The sequence below is a fragment of the Oryx dammah genome, unplaced genomic scaffold (genome assembly GCF_014754425.2).
Source record: "Oryx dammah isolate SB20612 unplaced genomic scaffold, SCBI_Odam_1.1 HiC_scaffold_2, whole genome shotgun sequence".
NCBI lineage: Eukaryota > Metazoa > Chordata > Mammalia > Artiodactyla > Bovidae > Oryx > Oryx dammah.
Genome location: NW_024070186.1, coordinates 14153577 through 14176219, shown reverse-complemented (window position 1 = coordinate 14176219; position 22643 = coordinate 14153577). Strand labels below are relative to the sequence as shown.

Genomic DNA, 22643 nt, shown 5'->3' with positions numbered 1-22643 from the left:
AAGACAATACAGAAAAAGAAACGCGAAGACCAGTCAGTATGCTTCATAAACTTTGGCATAAAAATCATTAGTAAAATATTAACAAAATCGAGCAGTATGGAAAGAGGAATATTACTGACCAGGTGGAGTTTATCCCAGGAAGCGAGACTGGTTCACCATTCAGAGTGAGCCATATGACGTGATCATATCAAGTGATGCCAAGAAGCATTTGACCAAAGTCAGCAGCCAGTTATAACTAAAAACCGCCAGTGCAGCAGTCATAGAGGGGAGCTTTCTTGACCTGATTTAGGGAAACTACAAAAAAAACCTATAGCTCACATCATACTTAATGGTGGAAGATGGAATGTTTTCCCCAAGTCTGGGGACAAGGCAGAGGTGTCCACCCTGGCTCCTCCTGTTCATCTCTGTGACAGAAGTTTAGCCAGTTCAGTGAGGCAAGACAAGGAAAAGACATATCCAGTTAGAAAGGCAGAAATTAAATTGGCTTTATGCACAAATGATGTGATTGTCTATGTATAGAAAATCCCAAAGTTTACCAAAGAACTTCCAGAATGAAACAATTGAGTTTAATAAGCTCACAGGTTGCAACAGCAACACATAGAAACCATTCTGAGCTCACCTTATGAATGGAGAATCAACTCTGCCACCAAAGCCAGACAAAGACAATACAGAAAAAGAAACGCGAAGACCAGTCAGTATGCTTCATGAACTTTGGCATAAAAATCATTAAAAACCACTATTATGCTAATAGTGTACAATTGAAAACTGAAGTTAAAAAGATAATACCATTACAAGAGATCCAAAAAAATTTTGGTGTAAATCTGACAAAACACATGCAGAAACTTTATGCTGAAAACTGTAGAACGCCCATGCAGGCAATCAAAGAAATCCTTAATAAGAGGGCCTGCCGTGTTCATGGATTCGCAGATTCAACATCGTGAAGATGTCCTAAAGTTGATCTTTAGCTCTGCAGCAGTTCCAATGAAAATCTTAGCAGGATGTATTTATACATATAGACAAGTTGATCGTACATTTTATATGGAAGTCAAAGAACTAGAGCTGCTAAAACAATTTTGAGAAAGAATGAAGTTGGAAGGCTTTGTCTACTTGATTTTCTCAGTGGAGGAGAGGCAGACAAACGGCGCTGGAGCAGCTGGACGTCGATGAGCAGAGAGAAGACCCATGCCCTAAGCTCACATCCGACACAAAACCCTACTCAAAGTGGAATATGGACCGAATGTAAGCTCCAGAGTAAGCCAGCTGGTGTTAACCATACAACGGAATATCATGTGGCCAGAAAAAAGAATGAGGTACTGACTGATACATGTTCCAACAGTGACAAGCCTTGAGGACATCATGCTAAGTGAAAGAAGTCAGACACTGAAGGTCACATAATATATGACTCCATTTGTATAAAATGTCTAGAACTGGCAAATCTGTAAGACGGCAGATTAGTGCTGACCTGGGGCTGGAGTTTGGTGGAGAATGGAGAGTGACTACGAACAGCTACAGGGTTTCCTTGGGGGGTGAACATATAACATTGACGGTGGTGGTTGTACAACTCTGTGAATATACTAAAATCCACCGAATTATAAGCTGTAAGCAGATGAATTGTGTGGCATGTGAATTATATCTCAGCAAAGCTCTTATATAAAATGGTGCGTATATACATACTAAAGCGTTTTCATGAAAATGTAGAACACATATTTTAACATTTTTCCCCCCCAGGCATCCACTATTTCCATTATTAGCTTTGTTGTTTGAAAAATGTGAACAGTCTACACAGGGCTCAGAAGGCACGACTTCTGCCAGTTTCGATGTGGACATTGAGAACTTTGTGAGGAAGCAGGAGAAGGAGGGAAAGCCCTTCTTCTGTGAAGATCCAGAAACTGACAATTTAGTAAGTACAATTTGTGGTTTTCATTTTTATTTCTTCTAAATTTAACCTGTTCAATAAATTGTACATTTCTAATTAAGAACTTTGGATTGTTTTTGGTTTTGCTGAAGAGGGGAATTTTCCATTTCTTGAGATCAGCCAGGTCTCCAGCATTCTCCGGTGACCCCTTCCTGTAGTAATCCAGCCAGATGGCTTGAGGCTGTGACCTGAGTGGGCCAGGAGTTCAGTCCTTCCCGAGTGTTTGAGAAGGCTCTCTGGGATCGCTGTGCCCCCTACCTTGCTTCCCAGGCAGTGTGTCTGAGCCCAGCATCAGCTCTCAGTTCTCCCCTGATCGCGGACCCTGGCTTTGCTCTGGAGGCCAGCACTGCTGGTGGGTGATAGACTGTGTGAAGACCCGGGGCGGAGCGGGCATGAGCACAGAGCCGGGGCCGGCTTAACAGAGCCTCTGGCGCCCCTCGCAACCTCCTTGGCCTTTCTGTCCGAGCCAGCCCGGCTCACAAGGGCACCTTCCTCCCAGGTGTACTGCTCCCAAGCTCTGGGTTCTCTGTGCTTTCTGAAGGCCGCAGAGAATTCCTTGGGGTGATGTCACTGCGGTGCCCCAGGGGAGCGGTGCCCTCCAGCACTAGCAGCCTGTGTCTGGGACGGGTTCCTCCACCAGATCCCTGCTGGAGTCAGCCAGCTCTCAGACCACAGCCTGAGGCCCCTCATTAGCAGGGAAGGGTTTTTGGAAAACTTCCCTAGATAAACTGCCCTGGTCTTAGGTGCTGTTTTTAATTTCTCAGTAAGTATTCACCCTTACAGCTAGATAGATTTCCTAGATGAGGTGTCTGACTTTGAGTCTGAGTCCACATCTTGGAAATGGAACCAACAGCACCGGCTCTCTGGGGATGAAGGCCATGTGCGCTCCCTGCCTCGCCCTCCATGTGCTGCCATCAGTGAGGAGGGAGCAGGAGTGCCAGTGTGGGCCAGGCTGGCAGGGACCGGGGCCCTCCTGCTGGACGCCCCACACAGGGCCAGTGGGGCTGGCGCGTGGTCATTCTCGGCATCAGCTGGCTGGCTGGCTCACTCCACGGAGGTGCCTGAACTGCTGCCACCAAGGTCACAGGGACCGAGCTGAGTTTTAGGTTGTCGGTTCACAGGAAGTGGTGTTTGTGGTGCTGGTTCATCACTGGTGTCCACGTTATGTACTACTAGGAGGCAAATTACTCCCAAATTTAGTGCCTTTGTGTAAAACTGAAGAACTTTTTAGGAAAACTGTAAGAGAAAATCTTTAGGATCTGGGGCTAGTCTAGGGCCAGGCAGAGAGTTCTTAGACTTGACACCAAAAGCAGAATCCATTGCAAGCAGAGTTGGTAAGTTGAACTTCTTCAAAATTAAGAGGCACCTGGGAGGTGGGCACAGGTTCATCCTCATTTACAGATGAAGGAACAGGAGCAGAGTGAGGGTGAGTCACCAAGGGGGCCGAGGTTGAGCCCGGCAGCTCCCAGACTGTGCCTGCCATCTGGGAGGCGGGCCTCCCCCTCTAACTCACCAGCTGAGCCCGACACCAAGCCACAGCGCAGCGCAGCTGCAGTGCTAGGTGGTCCTGCAGACTCTGATGTCTTCCTCCTCCTGGTCCTGGCAGCCCAGGCGGCCGTGTCTGTGCAGGAGACTTGTGTGGTGATGATGGCCGCTTACCCTTGTGCTCCCTGGTTCTTGTCTGAAAGTTTTGATTTTCTTGCTTCTAGATGGTAAAAGCCATCCAGGTTCTGCGTATTCATCTTCTTGAGCTGGAAAAGGTTAATGAACTCTGCAAAGATTTCTGCAGTCGCTATATTGCTTGTCTAAAAACGAAGATGAACAGCGAGACTCTCCTGAGTGGGGAACCTGGCAGCCCATACTCCCCCGTCCAGTCCCAGGTATTTACGTCAGGGCTGCACGCCTGTTGGGTCACCACGGTGTCAGCAAGGGTGAAGCATGTGGACGTCTAAGGCCACTAGCCCTGTGAAGATCGGGGGGGCGGGGGCTGTACTCAGCCTTCCTGCTCTGAGGAGCCCCCAGGTCTCTGAACATGGCCTGTGCTGGGAACACACATGGCCCCTCAGGCCAGAGAGACTGCCCGCCTGGGCTCCACGCCGTGAACCAAATGGGCCTGACTGTGTCCTACCCCAGAGCCCAAGGCGGAGCACCAGTCATTTCTTTGTTTCTCTTTTTGTAAATGAATGTATTAAATTGTGGTAAAGCACACACACAGAATTGACCACCTTGACCATTTTAGAGTGCACAGCTCGTGCATTAAGCAGCCTCACAGGGTTCTGCAGCCATCCTCACCATCATCTCCAGAACGTGCCATCTTCCCAGCCTGAAGCCCCGTCCCCGTGAAACTGACCCCTCACCCTCCCCTCCCAGCCTGAAGCCCCGTCCCCGTGAAACTGACCCCTCGCCATCCCCTCCCAGCCTGAAGCCCCGTCCCCGTGAAACTGACCCCTCGCCCTCCCGTCCAAGCCTGAAGCCCCGTACCCGTGAAACTGACCCCCCGCCCAGCCTGAAGCCCCGTCCCCGTGAAACCGATCCCTTGCCCTCCCCGCCCCCCGCCCCTGGCCCCTCCATCCTGCTATATGTCTCTAGGAACTTGACTGATGTAGGTACCTTGTGTGGGGTAATCATGCCTCGTGTTTCCTTCTATGTATTTTACTTAGCATAACATCAAGTTTATCCACGGTGAAGCACTGTTGTATTTAACCACTGAAAGTGTATGCTAACATTTCATTGTGGTTGTCTTTCTCATTAACCATCAGGGAAACGACAGCCATCTTTTCATGTGCTGATTTCCATCTGTGTATCCTCTTTGGTAGAATGTCTACTCATGTCTTTTGCTTATTTTCCAACTGGATTTTTAAAAAATTGTTGACCTTTGAAGGTTCTAGATCCAAGTCCTTCATTAGATATATTGTGTGCCAATATTTTCTCCAAGTCTGTAGCTTTTCTTGCATCCTTTTAATAGTCTTTTGCAGAGCAAACCTTTTACATTTTGATAAAGTCCTATTTATCAAATCTTTTATGAGTCACACTTTCAGTGCCAAGTCTAAAAACTCTTTGTCTAACCCTAGATTCCAAAGACATTTTTCTCTTACTTTTTTTTTTTCCTAAAAATTTTATATTTTACAATTAAACCTGTGACCCATTTTGAGGTTTGTTTTTATGCTGATGTTTGTTGAAAAGGCTGTACTTACTCCATGGAATTACCTGTGCACTATTGTCAAAAATTAGTCGGCTATATTGGTAGGGCCCATTTCTGTGTTCTCTGTTATGTGTATCTAGACTGTCTAGTCTTGATTCTTGCTGCTATATGTGTCTCAAAACTGGGTAGGTCAATTTCTCCTAGTTTATTCTTTCTCAGAATTATTTTTGGTATTCTAGTTCCTTTGCCTTTCCTTATAAATTTTATAATTGTTGTTATTCAGTTGCTAAGTCATGCCTCTTTTCGACCCCATGAACTGCAGTATTCCAGGCTTCCCTGTTCTTCACTTTCTCTTGGGGTTTGCTCAAACTCATGTCCATTGAATCGATGATGCCATCCAACCACCTCAGCCTCTGTCGCCCCCTTCTCCTCCTACCCTCAGTATTTCTCAACATCAGGGTCTTTTCTAGTTAGTTGACTCTTCCCATCAGGTGGCCAAAGTGTTGGAGCTTCAGCTTTAGTGTCAGACCTTCCAGTGAATATTCAGGGTTGATTTCCTTTAAGATTGACTGGTTTGATCTCCTTGCCCTCCAAGGGACTCTCAAGAGTCTTTTCCAACACCACAGTTCAAAAGCATCAGTTCTTCAGTGCTCAGGTTTCTTTATGGTCCAACTCTCATATCCATACATGACTACTGGAAAAACCATAGCTTTGACTAGACAGAGCAAGTGTCTTTTAATTTTGTGGCTGTGGTCACCATCTGCAGTGATTTTGGGACCCAGGAAAAGTCTGTAACTGCTTCCATTTTTCCCCCTTCTATTTGCCATTAAGTGATGGGACAGGAAGCCATAATCTTAGTTTTGGTTACCTTTTTTGGTACAGTCTTTGGCTAACTTTGGTATCAACTGAATTGGAGTGTATTCCCTCCTCTTCTGTTTTCTGGAAGAGACATGGAGAACTGGTGTTAATTCTTCTTTAAATGCTTGACAGAATTCTCCAGTGACACTACCTAGACCTGGAGACTTCTTTTTGGGGAGTTTTAAAATTACTAATTCAGTTTCCTTATTAGTTATAGGGCTGTTCAGATTATCTGTTTCATGCTGCATTTTGCACTTTGCAGATGTCAAATTTATGTGTGTTGAGTTGTTGACAGTAGTGTTTCTCTTTCATCTTTTGATGTCTTTAGGGTCTTTTAAGGCCCTGTTTCATTCCCAATATTGGTAATTTGTTTTTTTCTCTCTCTCTTTTTTTTTTTTTGACAGTCTTACTAGGGATTTGTCAGTATATTGATCTTTGCAAAGAACCAGCTCTTATCTCTGCTTTGTCTGTTTTTCTATTTTCAATTTCATTATTTCTGTTTTCATCTTTATTATTTCCTTCCTTCTGCTGCCTTGGTCTCATTTTGCTCCTCTTTTTCTATGTTCCTGATGTGGGAGCTTAGATGACTGACTTAGATGGCTTTATATTTATGCAGCAAACTTGATGTAGACTGACCAGAGTTTTTATGTTCAAATCAATATGATGGCACACAGAGGAATTATCTCTGAAGGATATCCACACAAGCTGTTTAACCCCTCAAACGTCTGGGTGCCTGCTCTGTGCCAAACCAGTGCTGGAAGCCAGGTGCAGACAGCCTGTCCTTTGTCAGCTCCCAGGGCAGCCATCACAGCAGATGGATCCATTAGCCCGTTTGGGTCTGACTTCAGATGAGTAGGTCCTCCAGTGTGGTGTTATAGACGTGTGCATGGCTCTTGCAGTCGGCCAGGTGCAGACCCAGCACCCCACACACCCGAACCCTGGGGGCTCTGATGTGCTCTGCACAGTGGCAAGGGCAGATACAGACTCTGCTGCCCCAGGGTGCGCCCCCGCTCCTTGCCCCTCGACCCCTACAGCCCAGGTGCGCCCCTGCCCCTCGCCAGCCCCCCACAGCCCCAGCCTGTGGCATCATCTTCTGAATAGTTCATCTTGTCCAGGAGGCTTTGGTTCTTGGAAAACTCTGAGCTGAGCTGAATGGAAAAGGTGTGTCATGAGATCAGGTAACTTTTGTCTTCCTATTTATACCTCCAGGGCTGTAGGATGTGTTTAGTATGCTGATAAGGTGAAAGATAATCTTTGGAAGCTAAACTGAAAGTCCTATCTCAGTATTGATCATCATATTTAACAGTCAGTTTTGCATCTCTTGGTTTCCAGATACGGATGTAGCACATGCCTTGTGAGGAGTTGTCATCTGGTGATGCTCTTTGCTCGAGCATCTTTCCTTTATTAATGATGCCTTTATGCCACTTGCTGTGAAGTGTTAACCATGGGTTTTCTGTTTTCTGATAACCTCTTCGCTGTGTGTTTCTGACTTGCAGCAGATTCAAAGTGCCATCACAGGCACTCTTAGCCCCCAAGGAATTGTGGTGCCAGCATCCGCTTTGCAGCAGGGGAATGTCACCATGGCAACAGTGGCAGGTACGATGACAGAGAAAGAGACACTTTCCTTGAGCTTTTGCAGAAAAAAGTCCTTCACATTAGAATGAAGCAGCACATAACCAAGGTTTCTAGTTAATGCCAGTTCCCAGTATAGGACCACCAGCATCTAGATCTCTTTGAATGTCTGGTTCTTATTAATTCTCAGTAATAAATATATTATGCAAATTGTGTTTCCCTGTCAAAAAATATGGGAAGGAAAGGTTTTATTAGAAGTTGAAAATACATAGCAAAAAACACCTAAAATTTTTAAATAGCACAGTTTTTAATTGTCCTCCTAGCAGCACCTGGAAAATCTTAAGTTGTTGAGTTTTCCAAATTTGCTGGCATATTGAGTGCAACACTTTCATGGCATCATCTTTTAGGATTTGAAATATCTCAGCTGGAATTCCATAAGTTGTATTATTAATTGATGACAAGGGATGAAAATGCAGTCTTAATGTTGGGATTACCTGTTCTTGATGCACCAAGGAACTGTAGACTCTGTCCTCCTTCCTGCGATGGTTTTTAGTAGACATTGCACATCGGAACCATCATGAGAAGGGCAAGGGCACTGAAGGAGGGAGTGAAGTTGATGCTGAAACCCCCACATAATCACACAAAAGGAAACATCCCCCAGAAGATGAAAGCGCATTGGATGAAAGAAACAACTAGAGTAGAAAGAACTGTGATCTCATGCTTTTGCCTGAGTCCTTTAAGACGCACCAGGAAATAGAGGCGAGCCAAGGAAGGGGTGCACGACTCCCCACCTTCCCCAGCCACCTCCCCACACTGTCTCATGAGGAGCCCTGGCTGCCCTCTGCCCCACCCTGGAAGTGACAGGTCAACTAGCAAGGTGCTGGTGACCATCTGAAATGATTTTCAAAGCCTGTAAGCTATGACTTTATTCTTCCATGACTACGTTGAGGCATGGTGTTCACTGTCGAGGCTTGGGGTGATTTAACTTTTCTTGTCCTTTCCAGGGGGTACAGTCTATCAGCCTGTCACAGTTGTCACTCCCCAAGGCCAAGTGGTGACACAGGCATTGTCGCCTGGTACCATCCGGATCCAGAACTCCCAGGTGCATGGAAGTGGGCTGGGCAGGGTGGGGGTGAGTGCATGTTCACAGTGCAGGGGGAGGGTGGGGCGCGTGTCCCCAGTGTGGGGCACAGGTGGAGCTCTCTCCTCTGCGTGAAGGTCATTGTCCCAGGCCTGCTTCCTCAGGTACTTCCCAGTTAATCTGAATGTCTGTGTTGCCTGTCTTTTTCACTTTTCGTCTGCCTTATTGTTGCAAAGTCCAGAGAAGCCTAAGGAGGGATCCCTGGTTGGGGAACTAAGATCCCACATGCTACATGACCAAAAACATATAAATAAATAAAAATTAATTAATGAAAAAAAAATCAAGCTTTCGGAGAAGCTTAAGGAAGGAGGAAAATGTCTCTTAGGACCCCTCCCCACCATGTTGGGCTGTGCAGGTGTCTCCACTGCTGGAGATTGGAGGCTGTGTAGATGCATCCTTCCCAGACCCCTGGAGGTTCACGGCAGACTGCAGGCCTCTAGCTAAGGGTGTGGGGTTGGGCTTGCAGTAGTGACGCTGCTATAAATGCTGTGTGCCCCACCTTGAAGTCCTCCTTCCCTCCTTGGGCCTTTGTGATGAAATAAGGCCAGTCTCCTTTCTATTCTAGACACACACGCAGTTGTTGTTTTTTTTTTTCCCCCACTTCGCTGGGTTTACATCAGAAGCAGTGTTTCTGTTATCAGTACTTATTTCAGACCGTTGTTTACATTAGTTCTCTTTGGCCTGCACAGACGTCTTCTACATCCTTATTGGCCACTTTGAGGCCCAGCCCTAGGCATGTCAACGTTTTCCTAACTCAGAAGCAGGTATGAGAAGGCCTGGGCAAGGGGCATGCTGGGCCCACGGGCCCATAACACGAGGTGGCTGCCCAGGCCCAGCAGCGGGGAGAGTGGGGCTAGGCCCCCTGGCACCCTTCCTCCATTGCCCCGCCACGAACCTGCTTTCCCTGAAGTTTTCCATTTACAACGGCTCTGAACATAGAGCTTGCTTGCAGAGCATTTCCTAGCATCATAGCAAAGAATTAGAGGAAGAGCACTCTTAAATCACATGCTTATTTGTTTTGTAGAGGTTCATTCGTGCTGTCCTTTAAGGGAGAATATGAATTTTCCTCTAGTTTACAGAGCAGAAGTGCAGAGTGTGGGTTGGGTCAGTGGATCCCCTTCTAACATGCAGCATGGCTGACGAGCGAGCCCCGTCTGCCCTGGTCCTGGCCAGCCCTGCAGGCTCTCCCCCGCCCTTGTCCCCTCCCTGCCATGTCCTGGGTGTCTGTGACTTCCCGGGCAGCAGGGCTGGGAGCAGAGAAACAAGCCCCGTGGGTTTTTTCACAGAAGAGTAAATAGATTTGACGAGGGCCCTGGTGGGGTATGCTGGGAGTAATAAAACCTGTAGATTTGCAAGTACGGTTCTACCAGAACTATCTGGGCTGCTCTGTGCTGGGCACTGCCAGGGCCTTGCATCCTTCAGTCTGGGACATTTCCCTGAACTCTGTGACTCCTCCACCCCCATGCACATCATCTCCTTCCAGAGCCCTTACTAACTGGACACGCGACCTGCTAAGTTGACTCTACTGATTTTTCTGTATTGTTGTCTTTGTGTTCCCACTGTCCACTTTTTGTCTACATTCTAAGAAATTTCCTTTTACCTTCCGACCCATCTATTAAGTTTAAAATACTAAGCGTAGTTTTAATTTCTAAGACTTTTCTTAGCCCTCTGTGGTTTGTTTTTTTTTTTTTTTTGAAATCACATCCGTGAAGGTCCCCTGTCCATTTCCTCTGCATCACACCTGGTTCATTGCGTTGGTGTTTGTGGTTTGTGATAGAGGCTTTTGGGTGTCTGGGGAGAGTTGACTGTTCTTCTCAGTATAAACATGAATGCTGTCTGCTGCTTGTCAGGTTGTGGGCCATGGCAGCTGGCTCTTCTGTGGCCTGACCTCCAAATTCTGCCCTCCTCCTTCTGCAGTTTTGCTGGAGCAGACTTAGATTTCTTGCTTGGGGGAGGGGCAGGAGTGGGCGGGGATCTTGCACTTCTGTGCAAACCTTCCTCACCATCTTTCTAGCCTTGCCCCCCTCCTCCTGCCCTCCAGCTGTGCTCAGGCTGCAGCCTCTGCTCTGTTTCTTTGGAGAGATGCCCCGAGTCCCTGCAGGGCTGGGGCCTATTGGTCATCCGCTGAGACTGATGGGGTGGTGGAGGTCTCACTCCTGCTTAAGTTTTCACCCAGGTTCCTAGGCTTATAAATCTCCCTGCCACATGCAGGCCCAGGCAGTGCTGGAGGGCAGCGGGCTGGGCGTGCTGGTCCCCTCGCAGGCCCTCAGCCTAGTGGCCTCCCCAAACCCTCTTGGTGGTGTCCGTGAAGTTGAGACATAGCCAGCTGTCACTTTCCCTGTACATGAAGCCACATGTGCTTTCACCCTCCATAAGAAAAGCGACACCGAGATGGAGCCCCGTGTCAGATTTCATGAAGAAGGCCGTAAATGAGGCAGGCACATCTCAGGCTCCATTCCAGCCCCAGTGGAACTAGTTTTAAAAGTCCGTTTTCCATGTGCGCACATATATGAGTGTACAAGCAATGCTTCATACTACCCAGTCCTTCAGTAAAAACACACGTGCACCCCAGAAAATAGTCATGCTCGCGGTGGTAATCTTGAGTTTTCAGAAATTTTAGATACAGTTAATGGTTGTAATTTCCCCTTTAAGTCATAAATTCTGTTTAAATGTTGGCGTTCATTTATCCAAAATGATATAAATCCGGAGGAAGTACAAGTAATATAGTGAAAATATATTTCACTCTCCAAAATGAACTCCCAAATCCTATAAACTGTGTTGATGACTATATGATACTGAAACTGACCTGCAGAAGCGACTGCATATTTTGTATGTATAAAGCAGAGAAACAAGCCCCTGTGGGGTGTGCTGGGAGTAATAAAACCTGTAGATTTGCAGGTACGGTTCTACCAGAACTATCTGGGCTGCTCTGTGCCAGGCAGACATGACGGGCCCCCATCAAATCTATTTACTCTTCTGTGAAAAAACCCACGGGGCTTGTTTCTCTGCTCCCAGAGAAACAACAGTTGCATGACAACTCGTCCGTAAGCTCTAAGTTAAAGCACAGATCCCAGCGGCAAGGCTCTGCTGTGCCAGTGTGGAGGCCGCCACGTGGGCCATGGTTTTGTCCCTGGTCTGGGTGGTGAGCACCATGGCCCTGTGTCTCTGCAACAGCTGGGAGTGAGGTGCCACCTGGGGCGGGCGTGGGGCCCCAAGCTCTCTCCCCGTGTGTATGTGGCAAGACCCCATCTGAGGGGTGTTACACATGCATCCTTTTCCTTCCAAGATGGAATGAACAGGCATCTCGTACTCTGCTCAGGGTAAGGGAGGCCATGTCTCAGATGGCTGTGGAACCATCTGAGCTGAGGTCGCCGGGCCCTCCAGCCCCTCTGTCCACACTTCCTTCCTGTTCTCCTGGCCTGGCTCCTCTAGCTGGTGGTTCTTCTGGCTTCCCTGTCCTTTCTCACTGGCTGCTTTTAGGCTAGGGAATGGGCTGTTGTCATGTCTGTTGCTAGAGGCAGTGAGATGAGGACAGGTGTGCACAAGAAGGGGTGCACCTGTCTGCAGAGGGGGAGACTCTTCAGAGTGGATGACTCGGTTGACTTCTCAATGCCCGTCCCACCTGCCTCACTTGCTATAGCTGAGACATGAGTGTAAATAGTTACAATGCGGGGACCAAATCCTCAGAAAGTTAACCCATATGGAGTCCAAGTGTTTGTGCTTGTACTATAAATAACTTGTTTACCCAGAAGAGCCTTGGCTGTTCTCGCCACCTACAGTCATAAGCCAGTTGGATTTGCCATCATGTTCTATGCTGTCTAACGTTATTTTCAATTGTTTAAAAGCTTCAGTTACAGTTAAACCAAGATCTCAGCATCTTGCATCAAGATGACGGCTCATCTAAGAACAAGAGGGGGGTCCTGCCGAAGCACGCCACCAACGTGATGCGGTCCTGGCTCTTTCAGCACATCGGGGTGAGAACAGACGTGACTGCCCCGTTAGCACGGCTTCGAGATGCTTGCTTTCTGCTTATTGTTTAGGAAACATTGACTTACATGGGCTGGTAGGCCAGGTTTTAAGAATCGGTTTTGTTGACTGTCCATAGTGCATAGACCACGAGACAGGAGGGAGGGCTACACAGAATTGGAGGAAAGGCTTCAGGAAACTGAAATCAATCAGGGATACCACTAGTAGAGGGAATCCCTGAGTTCAGCCAGCATTAACAGTGCCTGAGCCTGAGAGAAAAATTGCCTGTGGAATGTACCTTGGAGGGGAGGTAAGGCTGATTAGAGAAGCGGGCAGACAAATGGTGCTTTCAGGCAAAACCTTGCAAAATAGTTATGTTTTATATATGTTATGGGCTTCCCTGGTGGCTCAGACTGTAAAGAATCTGCCTGCAATGTGGGAGACCCAGGTTTGATCCCTGGGTTGGGAAGATCCCCTGGAGAAGAAAATGGCAACCCACTCCAGTATTCCTGCCTGGAGAATTCCATGGGCAGAGTTACAGTCCATGGGGTCACAAAGAGTCAGACACGACTGAGCAACTAACACTGTCAACACTTTATGTATGTTGGATTTGAAAGGGAGGTGAGGAGTTGAGCTTGTGGGCAGAGTGGTTGGCAGATGGGCTATTGACTGTGAAGCAGAGCTTGGTCTGTTGATTCCACGGGAAGACTCGCTCATGACCCATCCAAGCTGCAGTCTTCATGCCCCTGACTCAGGAGAGGGGGTGACCCTGAGTAGTTTTCAGGGGTGACAGTGGTGTAGCTGCTAGGTCGGGAAGGACAGGCTGACCTTTGAGGGGTAGGGGGAGGTGGAAGGGGGTGGAGGTAGGAAAGTGCTCACCCACTGAGTTACAGCCTGTCCAGGTGAAAGAGGGGGACGGGGGGCTTGTGGGCAGATGCGGAGGCTGCCTCTGGCATCCAGAGGGGCGGGAGGCCAGGAAGGCTGGCAGGAAGCCCCTCTCTACCAGACATTTCCATCCACGAGGTTTTCCTTCCATGGTCCTGCCCGGGGCTGCTCCTGAGCTGAGCTGGTGGGCCCAGACCTGCCCCTTGGCATCACGATCGTCATCACCCCCTGCAGCCGCATCCTCCCTGCCCCCACCTCCTTGCCTCTGCCCCATGCACCGTGGTGCCCTCAGGTCTCCACAGTCCCTCTTTCCCCCGAGAGATGCCCGCCACCTGGGCCAAGGCCAAGGTTGTTCCTTGGCATCTTTGTCCTCCCTCGACTGGGAGCCCCAAGACCAGCGCCCGATTGTCGTCTCGTGTTCCCCTGGGACTTGGCCCTGGTCCCTGCTAAGCCTCTTTCCTCTGCCTGGCGTCAGGCTCTGTGCGCTGCGCCCCGGCGGGAGGGCGCAGCTTACGCACACATGTGGAAGGAGAACACTGTTGTTTGCCGCAGTGCAGCCTCATGGGGAAGTTGGTCTCAGAAAGAGTCAGAAGGAAATGGAGATTTCATGGCTAGAATGTCACAGTGATGTTCATTATAATAATGGGGAATGAGGTGTTGTGTGAATCAGGACCTGTGGATTTGATGGAAGGTTGTGCAACTAGTTAACACGGAGAATGGGGGCCAAAGCACTAGGAAGCTTAGGTACCTGTTGAGAAAGCAGATCGTACGTGTTTCTAAGAATACTGTGATTATTACAGCTAGTGAGTACATCTGTAATGTAGTTATTGGACTATTACACACATAACAGAATTGGGTTTTTTCCTGTTGTTTCCTTTAATGTATTAATCATTTCTAAAATAGACCTTGCTCATAGGTTCATTTTTAAATGCCAATTTTTTTCCCGTGTAAACATTTTCTATGTCTTGTCCTCGTTTCCTGTAAATATTATCCTCCCTTTGTGGTTTTCCTCACACTCTAGGCAGAAGCTGTTACTTTTTCTTTTCCTGGTTTGTGTACTTGCTTCCTGTCACCTTTTTATTTTATAAGCTTTTTAGAGGACAAGAACAATATTTCTGTTCCCAGAAGCTCTCAGTCGGCTCCATGTGCGCTCCTGTGGAATGAAAGTGAGTTACTGTCAGTCAGTATGAGGCATTGGAGCGCTGCTGAGATGAATCTGCTGCTGTTCCATTGTCCCCAAGATACACAGTGATTTTTCCAACACAGGATGGTCACTTAAGGACTGAAGCACACTCCCGCCTCCTTCTTTGTGGGCACTGCCCACTCTCTGAGGTCCTGGTTGGTGCAAAATGAGGGACTTGAGTGCATGTAGGTTTTAGAGTAGATGTCTTTCGGGTCCCCCATACGGACGATAGTCACCTCTGGACACGTTATTCCTGTAGATAGAAATTACCTTCCTTTGGTGCTTCTGTGAATTTTGATACAAGCATATCACACTTCTCAGATGTCGCGATTTCTGCGAGTTGGAGGCTTGTGGCAGCTCAGCGTGAATCAGATCTGTTGGTGCTGTTCCTGACAGCATGTGGCCACTCTGTGTCTCTGGGCCATGTTGTGGTAATTCTCGCAATATTTATTTCAAACTCTTTCATCATTATTATATTTGTTAAGATGATCTCAGTCATTTTTGATGTGACTTTTGTGAAAAGATCATGACTTGCTGACGACTCAGGTGAATGGTTAGTGACTTTTAGCAATAAAGTTTCTTTTAATTAAGGTGTGTACTTTTTTTTGGACCAAAATGCTTACACTTACTGGACTACAACTTATATACATTTTTGGAAGCAGAACAATTTGTGGCCCATTTATTGCAGTGTTTGATTTAATGAGGTAGGGTGGAACTGAACCCGCAGTATTTCCTAGGTGTGTCTGTATTTACTTCTGGTTTAATTCCGTTTTTTCTAAGTGACATATCTAGTCATCCATGAAAGAAAGAGGAAATAACAGACACCCCTTCCCCAGCCCCCAGCTGAGCTCTCTGCCGACAGCACTCGTTAGCCTAGCAGACACTGTTAGGTGACCTCAGTGCATCCCGTCCGCTTCATGCTCACATTTCCCGTGACAGAACGTGTCACCTGGACATGATGGCCTGGGGCAGCCTGTCCAGGCCGCTTCCTGCCGCCTCCTGTTCCACCAGCCCAGGATGGGGAGGGTGTGCCCTGCCCTGCTTGGGTTCCTCGTCTGTGAGTGTGCAGAATCAGTGGATTCCTGTGTAGGATGTACACAGGTGATCACATTATCTGTTGTGCTGTGGGTCAAAACGCAGCCATTTATCTGCTTTAAATGGATACAGTTTATGGTTCTGAAATGACACCTGTGAAGCTGATAGATAAACCAAAAGTTGTATCGGGTGCTTAGAACAGCACCTGGCAGAGCCCCTGGAGTCCCTCCACTTCCAGTGCTCTTACCGTCCTCTCTTACCTTCCCGTGGCCTTAGAGCCAGACTCCCGTCTCGACGACACCTCTGCCTGGGCTTCCACCAGCTGCTGCGACACCTGTGTTCTTAGGCAGCTGGGAGAAAGGCTTCATTCTGTTTTAGGCATTTCTGGAAAAAATATAAGACTGAAGTTAAGTTTTAGCTAAAAGCACTGTTCACACCCAGTTTTCACTAACAATTATTTGTGTGCTTCTGTTTTACCAGGATGGTCTTAAATTCCTTTTTAAAAAGTAAAGTTCATGATGACACTCCTTTTATTTTCAGCATCCGTACCCAACAGAAGATGAGAAAAAACAGATTGCTGCTCAGACCAACTTGACACTACTCCAAGTGAACAACTGGTAAGACGCGCCCGCTTTCTGAAACTGCGGCCAACAGCACATCTGGAAATCCTGGCACCAGCGAACAGTGCGGTGTGGGGGGATTACACGCTCACTCCTCTGTTATCAGAGTCTGGAATTGGTGGCAGGACACTTAAGCAAAAGTCGCACACACTTTCACCTAAGTTTTGTGACCGATGCCCAAGGACTTTTCACTATGATGTCCTCGCTCAGTCAGAAATGCGTTTCTCCAGGGCCTCCCCGCACCCCCACTTAAACCACCATGTTTTGTGTATGAGTTTCCCTGGGCCGTGGACGGCCGAGGTGAGTTCACCTGATCACTGGTGGCCCCCTTCTCCCCCGACTCCTTTTGAGACCCTGTATCCTTTGTTCAACAATGATGTGGGGAGGCAGCCGCCCAGCTGGCCGGCCACAGGGCTCCTGCCCCACAGCAGGCCTAAGGGGTCCTGAGAGGGAAACGTGTACTTTATACAGGAGGCACCCTGTTGTGGCTCTGGTGTCACATGTCACTGTGGACACTGGGGCCCTGACCGAGTGTTTCCCCTTAGGTTAGAGGCGCTGATGTCACTGAGTGGCGCTGGGTGTGTCACTGAAGTGTCACTGAGTGTCACTAAATGTGCACTTGCATCGCGCTTTTAGTCATCGGCCTGATTTTTTACTTACTATTTTACTTGTCATTCAGACATAGGGAATGATTTCAGCTTAACAACATTGGCACGTGTAAAAGAAGACACGGTTTCTACCACTTGTAAACATTGTTGTATTTTCATTTTAGCTGTTAAATTTAAATTTGAACGTCAGGTAGATTCCAATGTAAGCAATAAAAATTTTTCATTTTGTGCAGTTATACACACAGGAGGTATGCTTTGGCACGGCATTAAGTATTTCTACTATCTTGCCTTTGAGCTATTATTTTTGACTTAAGTGCTAGTTATAAGCCATGGTGCTGGATCGCTTCCTGTTGGATCTTTTAAGCAGAGTGTTACCAAGAGTTGAAAGGCTCTGAGTGTTTGTTGCTGTGAGTTTTGTCAGGTCTTGCTCTGCCACAGTCGCCAGTGTCTTCACAGCGTCCCGTTTAGAAACTGAGTTTTGGCTCGGTGGCTGGCAGACGGGCGCGGGGCGGAGGGCAGAGCGCTGCCTCTGGCTGTGCTGACATTGGTGGCTTGTCAGCCTCGTCACCTGTGGGCCCCGGCTGCTCCTAACTCACTCCTCTGTGCTATTAACAGAATTGTCTTTTCTAGAAGGTTTGACCTCAGCTTTTCCTTTTAAAATTAATAACAATTTAATACATGTCTTTTATAAATTATAAAATTTCTAAAGTTTTCTAGTGGCTATTTTTACCTTTTATGACTTTCTTTTTATATTTGCAAAAATTGTATTTTGGAGTGAATTTGGACACACCCGTCATTAGCTCATGCCTGTGCCTCGTAGAAGCTTTGACGGAGAAGGACAGACAGACGTAGAGATGGCAGCGGGCTTCCCTCCCAGGTCATGCTGGGGTCTGTGGTGTGCCGAGGGGCTGTTGTGACCCTTCAGTCCAGCTCACGCTCAGCTGCAGGGACCAGCGATGGTCTCTGAACGAAGCTCTGTGGTGTCAGCCTGTTCATATTTATTATTAGAATATGTCCTCAGGCAATTGGAAATTTTTTGAATCTTAGTATTTCACAATTAGACAGTCTCAGAGCTGGACATCTATCCACATTCAGGGCCTGACTGGGTGGGCTCTCAGAGACGCACCGCCTGCGGGCCTCGGGCGCCAGAGGCTGCAGGGAGCCTGGTTCTGCTGCTCTAACCTGCCACTTCCTTAGGGAAGGGCATATTACATCCACAGTTTGAACAGCGTCATCCGTGTCATCATGAATACCCAGTTCACAGACATGGATAAATCAGTGTGGAGAAAAGACATTGTGGGACAGTCTGTCTTTATTCAAGTGAATTACTCTAAAAACAGCCCTACTCTCTGGAAGTTTAGGGGGGGTGCTTTGTGTTACTCTTAAGCACTTGTACAGCAGGGAGTACGTGGTCACATTCATGTGGTTTGTGAAGCACCTGGCCTGTCGTTGAGGCCACAGGGGCCTTGGAAAGGCCATTTTGACATGAGTATTTCCTTCACGCAGGTTCATCAACGCAAGAAGACGAATCCTACAGCCGATGTTGGATTCTAGTTGCTCAGAAACTCCAAAAACAAAGAAAAAAACTGCTCAGAACAGACCCGTCCAGAGGTTTTGGCCCGACTCCATCGCCTCGGGAGCAGCGCAGCCAGCCGCCAGTGAGCTGACTGTGTCTGAAGGTGGGCACCGGGCTGGGCGACCCCGTCCTGCGGGTGCGGGCGAGGCGGTAATCCAAGGGCAGACAGCAGTCTTGCTGCGTCTACCGTGGGGACAGTGCTGGTCCAGGTGCCCATCGGCAGCGCAGGTGTGCCCAGGAGAGTGGAGTGCGCGGCCAGACCCCCGAGGCCGCCCCCGTCTCTCTGCCCGTCCCGCGCCAGTGCAGGGTATGTGCATGCCATGCGCCCACCGCCTGGGGTTTCACCCTTTGTGTCCCCTCAGGCTTCATCCAGCTGTGCGGTCTCCTGGCGCGGAGCCTTCACGGCCCAGCGTCTCTAGTCTGCGTCCCGCTCCTGGGTACCTGGTGTCCCCACTCCCCGCTGTTGGGCTGGAGCACAGGAGAGTGTGTCTCAGGTGTTCTCTTTCCCTCGCAGACTGGCCTGCCGTCCTCTGACCTCCGTTCCCCCCACCCCTGCCTGTGGCCTCTCCCCTGTGCCCTGGGTCCCTTGTCCTCTGTGTGACGCTTGCTTTCCATCCCAGGCATCTGTCCCCTTTACCATCCTGACCCTCAGACCCTCTCTAGACAGAGAGCTTAGCTTTGCAGGATCTGGGACGATCCTAGAAACATTCCTTAAATCCCTGTGGATGGTCCCAGAAACACCGCCGGGGGAAGCCAGACTGCGCAGCCCAGCGGGCTGAACCCCGATGGCATGGTGACGCCTCTTTGTGCTGCAGGGGCCGTCGTGACCATCACCGCACCGGTGAGCATGAACGTGGACAGCCTGCAGTCCCTGTCATCGGACGGGGCCACGTTGGCCGTGCAGCAGGTGATGATGGCCGAGCAGAGCGAGGACGACTCAGTGGACAGCACGGGGGATGGCGGGGCGGCGCTGGCGCCCAGCCACCTGGGCGGGCTGGTCCTGGAGAACAGCGACTCCCTGCAGTAGGGCCCGGCCGCCCGGCGCCCCTTTTTATAGTTTGCACAGCAAACATTTTACACAGTTTTATTTCTAATATGTTTTATATGTAGGCATAGAAGAGTGCACTTTTGTATTTCATAGTAAGCTTCCAGGCCGTCTTTGCCGGTGCAGCGACTTCTTCTTTCAAGGTGTGTGTGTGCGTGTGTATGCACGTGTGTGTGTGTGTGCGTGTGTTTTTAAGGAGATTCTTTAAAGGTTTAACGCTAAAAATGTGATGAATGACAAACACCTCCCCCCCAAGCCCAGGAGCCCCTAATTAGATTAAGGACTAGTGCTGCCATTTTCTGAACAATTATGCAGTTTTAATTTCGTTCTGTGGTTAAGGCAGGTCTCTGGGGGCTGGTTTACTTGTCAGCCCTGGGATTAGGAAGAAGCCTCTGCACCTGGAGGCCGCCTGTGCGAGGCGGATGACAGCACAATAAACCGCATGTGACCTGTGGTGAATGTTTGCGACTCAAATGTGGTTCCGTCCTCATGTTCCGTGAGCCTGTGTCATTTGCTATATATGAAAAGAAACTCCTATTTTTACCTTGCTGGAATTATTGGATAAAAAGCTATTTTTATAAATTCCTTATGAATTGGATTATGACTATGTCAAGGGTAAATTCTAGAGGAGAAACAGTACACACTTATTGACTGTCTCAATTTGAAATGTTCTGAGTTGGCCTAATTGGATGAACCTGCCCCCAGTTAGCTAGTATTCTGGTTCTCTGCTCTCCCAGGGTAGTAATTCACATTTTCTACTATAAAAGAAACATCTATTTAATGAAATTTTGATATCTTCAAATTTTAGTCAATATGTTGCTCAGATTGCAATTTACACTTTATCTAAATGTACGTCTCAAGGTATGTGCTAAGTAGGGCTTAGATAAGTTAAGAAGTGGTAGCCAGTGGTCAGTTAAAAGCTTTTGCTGACTGTTTCTGTCTGATTTAAGTCTGACCACGGTCAAGTGGTGGTGTGCCGTGTTAGCTGGGCGTTGTCTTGGGAGCTTTCGGTCAGTGTATGTTATGCATAGAACATGTGTCATAAACTACTATCAAGTGTCCCTCCTGTCGGCTCAGAGCAGGCAAAGAGCAGACCCTCGGCTTTGTTACATGATTAGCGCACGTCCACTGCAGGACGGACAGGAACCCGCAGGGCCTGGGGGTGGGGCAGCGGCGGCGGCTCGTCATCACTCGGTTGGTGGTTTTTCCTCTGACTTGATCACATCACATCTGGATAACGGTGGGACTTCGGCTCCTGGTGACCAGACGGACCACAGAGCAGGCTGGGTTTGTTTCCCTGGGTTTGGATTTGCATCTGCCAGTTTACTTTCAAGTGAGGCTTTTTCTCAGAGAGGAAACAGGACCTGGTTTCACAGAAGACGTCTCTGCCTCACCATCAGTGGGGACGCCTGAAGCCCTGAAGGACAGTCTCATGGTCGTCAGTTCCTGAAAAGCAGAGACAGTAATTGACTGTGGACCAAGGCTCCCCAGGGGTGTTTCGAGCAAGTGCAGATTTTTTTCCTGGAACTGACTTTTTCTTCCCAAATTATTAATAATTAAAGTTAGTCATAAGAGAATACTTCCTAGATAACTTAGAAGGAAGCAAGAAATACAGAGGAATTTCTTTTAAAATATTTCAGGAGATTTAAAAGAAAAACTTGACTCTCTTTTGGGGGAGAAAATAACATTTTTAAGCAGCTATTGTGTTCCTTTTAAACAATTTTATATATTTTAAGTCACATCTTTTAAACTATACCAGTTTGAAAGATTGTTTTAAGTCCAACAAAGTTAGGATTTAAGACAAGACCCTGTGGAAGCTGGCCAGCCACCTCCTCCCTCCCTCGCTTCCCTCTGTTCCTCTGACCTCAGGTTCAGGTTGGTGACCACGACCTGTGTCACTCCAGGTCAGTTTCCCCAAGCAGAAATCCTGTTCCTGGAGCCGGGGTGCAGGGCTTGGGCTGTACAGGCTTCAGCAGCCTGGACATGGGGCCACATCAGGGCCATGTTGGGGTCCGGCATTCGGTGCCTAGGGTCGCAGTCCCTGCTCCCTGCAGCTGGAGTCTGCATCCTGGTCGCTACATTCAGAGGACTAGGATAAAGATCATTCAAGAGGGGGCATTTCAAGCTCTTCCCATGAGTAACTAATGGGATCTTAACCCAACAGGCAGACTATTTTGGTTCATAAGCCACTGTCTGGGACATTGGTAGTTAGCTGGCACCTAATAAAGACCCATTTCTAAGCCCCTGGGGTTTTAAGAGCATCTGTGAGAGCACAACCCTGCTGAGCTCTCATCTTAAAGGAATTTGCTCTTGTTAAATTCTTTTCCCTGAAGGATGGTTTTGACTGTGTCTTGCAACCCAGGTTGAACGTGTCGTGTTACCTGCTGTTCAGCTCTTGAGCGGGTAGCAGATGGCTGGGCCATGTCCAGCCACGCTCCAGCTGCTGGAGTAACGCAGCTTTCGTGTTCTGATTCCAGAAATAAAACAGTGTAAGTGTGTGTCCAGCGTGCAACGTAAGGTGGGCCACGGCCCCAGCTCACTCAAAGACCACAGGGCCCTGATGCTGGAGTCGCCGTGGCCCGAGTCCCAGAGTCTTCTCCACATAACCTGCCTACGACCTGACCTGACTCTTACCAGGGCGAGAAAGTGGGGGAGCACTTTTTCTTTCAGACAAGCTCAGACATCCCAGGAAGGCGAGAACGGCCCGCCTCTGGCAGTTAGGGACAGAAAAAAAAACCCTGCCACCCTCTCCTAATTTAGTTCTGTCTGGTCTGTGAACTGACAATCTTTAAATGTGAATGCTGTAACAATGTTTTCTTGGATTGTTGTCTTTGAAAGGGATTTTTGTGAAGCAACTGATTTATCAAAGCAAAAAAATTAAAAACAGAAACATGCTTCATGGACGTTTTATTTTCCAAAACTCATGTCACCACAGATGCTTTTCTATTTTAAGGACAACATTCAGATGTTGACATGTTTGCTGGTGACACTTGGGTTTTGTTGTGATCCCCACAGATTCTAAAAAATTAGGATTGCACCACCCTGGAGCACTCAGGCCCATTTGCATCTTCAAGAATGTTTTCTAAGTTTCTTGAGG

At 48.2% G+C, this 22643-nt stretch overlaps 1 protein-coding gene across 4 annotated transcripts in view; it reads left to right on the top strand.

Moving 5' to 3' along the window:
* Positions 1-22441, top strand: part of PKNOX1 (PBX/knotted 1 homeobox 1) — a 45188-nt gene extending 22747 nt beyond the window's left edge. For 3 of the 4 annotated variants that reach the window (XM_040267122.1, XM_040267126.1, XM_040267142.1), the window contains 8 exons: positions 1729-1900; positions 3625-3795; positions 7412-7511; positions 8492-8589; positions 12474-12602; positions 16238-16314; positions 18432-18604; positions 19317-22441. In XM_040267122.1, coding sequence (XP_040123056.1) covers positions 1729-1900; positions 3625-3795; positions 7412-7511; positions 8492-8589; positions 12474-12602; positions 16238-16314; positions 18432-18604; positions 19317-19528 — 1132 coding nt within the window. In that variant the 3' untranslated portion in view covers positions 19529-22441. The remainder of the gene's footprint in view (positions 1-1728; positions 1901-3624; positions 3796-7411; positions 7512-8491; positions 8590-12473; positions 12603-16237; positions 16315-18431; positions 18605-19316) is intronic. The other variant, XM_040267133.1, reaches the window with a different exon arrangement.
* The last annotated feature ends 202 nt before the right edge of the window (positions 22442-22643 follow it).